This window comes from Clinocottus analis, unplaced genomic scaffold (genome assembly GCF_023055335.1).
Source record: "Clinocottus analis isolate CAN_PGR_092001 unplaced genomic scaffold, fCliAna1.0.p SCAF_23, whole genome shotgun sequence".
NCBI classification, from domain to species: domain Eukaryota; kingdom Metazoa; phylum Chordata; class Actinopteri; order Perciformes; family Cottidae; genus Clinocottus; species Clinocottus analis.
This window is the reverse complement of record NW_027175965.1, coordinates 3,289,774-3,296,842: the sequence shown is the minus strand read 5'-3', so window position 1 is coordinate 3,296,842 and position 7,069 is coordinate 3,289,774. Positions and strand designations below refer to the sequence as shown.

Here is a 7,069-nt window from a genome sequence, read left to right as displayed (position 1 = left end):
GTAAGAGGTGAGCCACAAGAAATGCCTTCTGAATTGTCACCTCCAAAATAAAATGTACATGTAAAGACAATGCAAAACAAGCTTAATAATTCATGTTCTTCTAAAATGTAGAGGAATGTTATATAACTGTGTCAGATTAAATGTGTATTTATTCATTTATATTTAACGTTAGTGTTAAGTGTTTTTCTTTATTTTTTATTCAGGCAATATCTGGAACATCACTGGTCTTTGAGGGTCCTTGACGTGGCATCAATAAACAAAGATGGCGGTGGCAAGTAGAGCTTCATAGAGTTTGACTTTATGTTTAGTAGTTTAGAATGATTATCTTAAGCCAGTAGGCCTATATATTTTACATATGCATACTTGTCGCTGTGTTTTTGAGGCATTGTCGGTGTGACGCTGTAAAATGAGCGGCTGGGCCGGTTTTTCTGAGGCGGAGCTTCGGAAGATGCAGCAGCAAGGTAACACTTCATACAGCTAGTGCTAATAGTAGCCGGGCACGTTGACGTCTCCCTCTCTGCCGCTGTTGTTGGCTTGGTTTCAAACACAATTTCCACTAAGAAAAAAAAAATGTACCTTCGTATTAACAGACGCAGCGATTCCTGCAGCGGCAGCCCGAGGGAGGAAACCGGTTCCGGCCAACCGCAGTCGGCAGCAGCTGCAGCGGGACAGGGCCCTTCAGGTCGTCGCTCAAAAGAGCGCCGTCTGCCTCCCGCCGGAGCAACAGCTCACCAAACCGCCGCCCAAAGAGCCGAAAGACCCCGAGCCTCATCCCGCAGCCCTGCCAGCACAAGCTCCGGCTGTCAGACACGGCGAGCAGCACAAACCCACCGAGATGAAGCCGGCTCCGGAGCAGGAGACTCCGGCTGTCAAAGAGCTGGAGAAACAAGAGGTGGCACTGTTAGTATATACCTTTTTTTAATATCGCACTCACCGTTGGGATTTTTGTAAAAAAAAGAAATGTCTGTCCTGCGTTGTCACCACTATTGTTAAAGATAGTTTTTAATCCAGTCTCCCTGTGGTTGTGCTGCTTCAATGTTCAGGCTTCACAGCATAACCTGTGCGAACAGGAGGAAAACAAGTCAGCGTCTCTCTCTCTCTTTCATCTTTGACGGATGAGATGAAAGAGAGAGACACTGAGGAGATGTCACTCAATCTACAATCACACAAGTGATTGAATTAACAATAAAGGAGAGTCTTTTGGGGGATAATCTGAAATCTGAACATGTACAGATATTGAGATGTAACTGATGCTGATATTTGATGTACCGTTTATTATGAAATAAACATGGGTTTTGTGCACCACAAATTTAACCATTGTCACGCAATTTAAGGGTCTTATTGCATCTTTCCTTCATACTGTGAATGTTATGAGTTGTTATTATTTTATAAAGTTTTAGTCAAATCGTTGTTTAAAGTACATATTTGTTTCGATGTGTCTTTGGCATCAGACCCAAAACTCCTTTCATAGTGTGGATTTAGTTTTATTTTTGTATTTGCTCTGCATTTCTGTGTGTTGAATTCTCACTGTGTTTGATCACAGACGAGAAAAGACGCGTCTGGAGCAACTGCAGCAGGGGCAAAAGATAATCGAAGAGAGGAATAAGCGCAAGAAAGCTCTGCTGACGAAAACGATTGCTGAGAAGTAAGCATGGCTGTCTTGGTACTGCAGTGAGCAACACGTTGTCATGAAAGTAAAAACAAAATTGGGGCTGAAAGGTGACATTTAACTCAAGAGTTTTTCATTGCCTACAGGTCCAAACAGACTCAGGCAGAGGCTGTGAAGCTGAAGAGGATCCAGAAAGAGCTTCAGGCCCTCGATGACATGGTGTCCAATGATATTGGCATCCTGAGAGGGAAGATAGAACAAGCCAGCTGGGACTACTCCGCTGCCAGGTATAGAGACAACGCAAGGAAATGAGAAATTACAAAAAAGTGAATTGTTCTCATCTTGTGATTTTAAATGTACAATCATGCACACTAAGTCTGCACGATATCATGAAATATTCATTTTTAGTAGCCATGTAAATTGCTTTTTAGGAGTATTTTCTTTTTTTGGAATACAGGCAAAAACTGGAATATTTTGTACACATAAAAGATTATGGGAAGGGCCCTGAACATGGCTGAAGGTAAAAGAGTTAACAACCTGCCACAGTTGGAATTGAACTCACAGACTTTAATTGAGGATGCGACAGTGCCACTTATCAAGTTAATGTAAATTTATGTTGAAATACCTGAGGTTTAGGGTAGATTGTCTCGCCCGAGGACACTTCAACACGTGGACAGATGAGTTGGGTGACTACTGGGACATCAGCAACAATAAGATGTATGTAAACAAACGACCACTAAGCTTTCATGATTTTATAAAATCACATTTGTGTTTGAAAGAGAAACCAGTCAATCTGATTTGAATAATTGAAACGGAACTAAACGGCACTGTGAGCTCTTTGTTTTCAACAAATCAAAGTAACCAGGTAACGCAGCCTACATCCACTGTAAATGCTGCCCCCTGCAGCTTGTTGCCAGTACTCGTGTAAACCTGACCCCCCATCACCCCAGACACTTGTAATCCTCATGCTCTCAAACGCTGTGAACTAGTTTCCGCAGACTGTCCTGCTCAGATGGTCTGGGGAGTCTTTATCTTTGCTTTCACCTGCAGAAACTAATGAAGCAGGACAGCAATTAAAAGCTCAATATACAATTAAAATGATATACATGTTACTTGTTAATCAGCCGCATTAAACTTCCACAGCAGTCACAGAAAGTATGAAGACTGAATAATTTTGTGGTTTTTTTTTTTTTCGACCAACATTGATCCAGAAAGCTGTTTGACAGCTTGTTGTGTAGCGAGATTATCTCCATGTCATGAACAGTGTTCATTCCAGATGTTTGTATAACAGGAAGAGGACCTGACCTTCACACAGTCGTGATGCTGGATTCTGTTACGATTCTGTTGATATAATCAATTGTTGAGGTTTTGCTGAGGTTACAACATAAAAACCCTGAGGGGATGTGTTTGACATCATCTGTTTAGTTACCACAATGTTTTCTAAACAACATGTGATGTTCTGTTCTTCACATTACAACAATGTTTCTGCATCCAGACATTGAAGGAGGAGCTGCGGGAATGTGGTGCCATTATAATACCTGAGTTTTAAAACGGATACCAAAACCATACTTGTGTTTTTCTGGTGAAAATATAAAGATCTTTTTCTGCTAGAAAAAAATTCCACATTCATCAAAAGAAGCCAAGGCTTTAAAATGCTAAATTTTGGTAAACAAGATTATGATTCTGCCAATTGTCTGAAGGTTATGATACTCATATTTCCATCTATACCTAACAAGTTCAATGTTAAAAACCCAACCAGGGTGAATTAGACCTAATCAATCAATCGGTCTGATCATGTTTGCAAATGAGAAAATACTGATGACAGACATAAGACTTAAATACATGCAACATTTAAAAGGGATATGGATTACAGAAAATAGAAAATTGACAGATTTTAGAAGCTGGAAAAAGATAATATTTGGCTTTTCATTTAAAAAAAAAAAATTCTTTGTGAATAATTGAAACAATGACATGATGATCAATTAACAATTAAACAAATCAGTTCATTGACAAATCCTTTGTGCGCTGCAACTAACCGTGCTCCTCAGTGGACTCTGTGTTTTGGGATTTTAATCTCAGTCAGACGTGTTGTCTCTGATCTTAAATATATTAGCTGGATTATTTCTGTCTTAAGCAAATCAGAATTATCTTATTCTGTCTTTAACACACAAAAAAATAGGAGTTAGAAGAGGAAGATGTTGCGTGATAGACACTCGGCATATTCAGCAGGTGAGGCGTGCAGACAGGAGTACTTTGATTTATTGCAGCAAATATTGCAAATGGAATGAACAGACTGTCACAGTTAATGTTATTATCCGTATGTGAAGGTGAGATACTCTGCAGAGTGTAAATGAGAAATTGTGCAGCGGCGTTATTTAGTGTCTGTTAACGTTTTCTCAGAAAGCGGTACGAGAGGGCCGAGGTGGAGTACGTGACAGCCAAGCTGGACCTGCACAAGAAGACGGAGGCGAAGGAGCAGCTGACGGAGCACCTCTGTGCCATCATCCAGCAGAACGAGCTGCGGAAAGCCCACAAGCTGGAGGAGCTGATGCAGCAGCTGCAGCTTCAGGCCACGGAGGAAGAGCTGGAGAAGCAGAGAGAGGAGGAAGAGGAGGAGAAGAAGAAAATAAGAAACTGCGTGGAGACGCAGAGTGATGGGAAACAGGGGAACGGCTCGGTGGCGGATCCGGAGGGAACGGTGCAATCGACCAACGACCGTCGACCCACGGAGGAGGAGACTGTGATAGAGGGGAAAGGAGGTGGCGTCCCGCCGACTGAAGCACCGAAGAACAAACACGACGGTCAGACTCTAGAAAACTCTGTTCCGGGTGGCGTCGCAGCCTCGTGATGCTCAGATAACATCGGGACTTGAGTAACGCAGTAATGTTTCCCTCCGCCAGAGGAAGTGATCCTCGACGCTGTAATGTCCAGGGCTGTGACAACGTCTGGTTATTGAAAAAGTCCTGTGAGCTGTTGACTGTTTATGACGACGTGTGACTGTAACAAAGATTGTCAGGCTGCAGTTAGAGAAATTTGTCCCCACAATCTCTAACAGTAAAGTAGCTTTCACAAATTTTTAATACTAGGTTGGGGGGGTAAAAGAGAGCGTTCTTATCGGATTGGGATCGATGTGTCTCTTTTTGAGACTTTGTGCATTATATTTATTTTGTTTGTAAGAAATACAATCTGGGTGGTATTGCATGTCCTTCAAAAGACATTTTATGTTGCTGATTAGTCGTGTATATAACAAAAAACCTTTTTACTAAACTGTCAAGCATCCAAAGTTCATATCAACAATCTGGTTCAGCTTCATGATCTTAAAGGGGGATTTTCTGATTGGATTTAACGTCTTGTATTGAGACAACAGTTGAGACTTCTTTTGTTGAATGTAGAAAGGTGTCGGTAAGTATTAAAGTAGTAAAATAAATATTTATTTTGGTGAAAACTGAGTACAATATCGACAGGTTGCGATCAACACCCTCCCTCAGTCTGTGTACCTGCAGGATCAGACCCACATCCTGTTCAGCTGCAGAGTAAATCAAAGTGTCTTTTTGTTTGTGCGCTTCCAACGCGTCCACGCCTGTGGATAAAACATCGCTCGCATGAATCATCCTTCCGAGCGAAGGTTGCATTGAAACGATGACCTCGTTCGACTGTCGTGTTCTTTGCGGCAGCAGTGAGCGACGGGCCGGGCTTACTTCCTGGAAGGAGTCACGGATCTGTTTCTGTTCCAGAACATGAACCCGCCTGTCCTGTGTGTTGTAGACGAACATGTCCGCCGGTGCTGGGCTCGCGTTTCTCAAAGCTAATTCTCGTCTTGTCAGTGCAGTCGAGGAGCAGCGGGCTTCCTGAATGGTAAGATGATACCTGTTAATGTGTGTACTTTCAGCTGCACATGGTAACATAATACCTGTTAATATGTGTACTTTCAACTGCATATGGTCACATGATACCTGTTAATGTGTGTACTTTCAGCTGCATGCCATTATGCAGTTTACTTTCTCCGACTGCACAATGTGTCGACAATATTCTCTGACAATAATCTGATGTTGATCTGCATCTGTTTGCCGGGCCCAAGCCTGCTGTGAACAAAATGACATGAAAAAAATATTTAAAAAAAAAGATGTAGTTATTTAAATGAGGTAAATATTTAAAGATGTACTATTTAGATATACATGTACAGTATGATTTCTTTTTTTTTTATTTTTTTTTTTACAAAAATAAACTCTTTAAAAAACATATTTTCCCTTTGGGCATGTTGTCATCACGTCAGTCATTTTTTAAATTAATGAGTTATCTGCAGGACTGGAGCTTGTGGTGTTGGAAATATTTTTTCCCGGGGAGCACTTTGGGACTTGTCGCTTTTAAAAGTTGTTTCTTTTTTTTTTTTTTTTTTCTAAGTGCAGTAAGTGTTTCTGTAAACCGCTTTGAGATTTTACAGCGCTCCGGTCACATCTGGCCGTCTGAAGGGGAGGCCGTAAAAGCAGCTCTCTTAATTAGTTGGTAGGTGCTCAGAGTGAGAGAGTGACCACCGTCCTGTCTGCACACAACCTCCAAGGTCATCGTTTGAAGTCCCCCGGAGCAGACTCCAGGTCAGATTTGACCAAATTATCAAGACGTTCCAATAAAGGACTTAAATATGTAATTTACACAACATCTACTAGTGGAACGTCACTATGAAGTACTGTTGAGGTTCTCATGTGATCTCACAAGTCCACATTTGAGGTTTAAAAGGGAGAATCTGCCAGTTCTATAATTATATTTCATAAAAAATGCAGATTAACTGAAGTATCTTTCTCAAATCAAGTTTATTTTTTTAATATAATTGTTGTGCAGCAACCAGCATTATTCTGTCAACCCTGTTTAAGTTCTAGACTTATGCGATTGTGTTACACTTCAACATCTAAATGCTGCTTATGTATTTGTATCAATAACAAATCTAGAATGTAAAAGAGGTGTATAGTAAAATATTGTCGTTTTACAATATTTTAAGTGCATCTTGAATACATATGTTATTAGAGTAGATTTCTCATCATAATTTTTTATTTATTGATATTGTAGAACTTGTTTAGATGAAAAGTGCAAGCTGAACATGAGGGTGTTTATGCTCCTCTACATTACCTCACTGCTTCGTTTAAAAAAAAAAGGGGGAGTTATAATGATTGTCGAAACTCCTCAGAGGAGGTCTCCTGTGAAAAGAAAAGTACTCTGGATTATGACAAGAAAGATGAGAAGATACAGGCAGTGGAGATTAAGGCATCGGCAGAAAAGGCTTCTACATTAGAAATACATTTCCATAGGGGAGTAGTGTGTGTGCGCGTGTGTGTGTGTGTGTGTGTGTGTGTGTTGGGCCGGACTTCAGAGAGCAGGGTTTATAAAGTAAAGTGTGATTTATGTGGCGCTGGCGTCCTTCGACAGGCCGAGAGAGACCGTGAAACCTGAGAAGTCCGAGAGGAAAAG

The 7,069-nt window shown here is 41.0% G+C and overlaps 1 protein-coding gene across 1 annotated transcript; it reads left to right on the top strand.

Moving 5' to 3' along the window:
• Positions 1 to 275: 275 nt before the first annotated feature.
• gorab (golgin, rab6-interacting) lies at positions 276 to 5,781 on the top strand. Its single transcript, XM_068589501.1, has 5 exons — positions 276 to 461; positions 591 to 900; positions 1,544 to 1,645; positions 1,756 to 1,896; positions 4,010 to 5,781. Exons 1-5 carry the CDS (start codon positions 407 to 409, stop codon positions 4,455 to 4,457), a joined length of 1,056 nt encoding a protein of 351 aa, XP_068445602.1. The 5' UTR covers positions 276 to 406; the 3' UTR covers positions 4,458 to 5,781.
• The last annotated feature ends 1,288 nt before the right edge of the window (positions 5,782 to 7,069 follow it).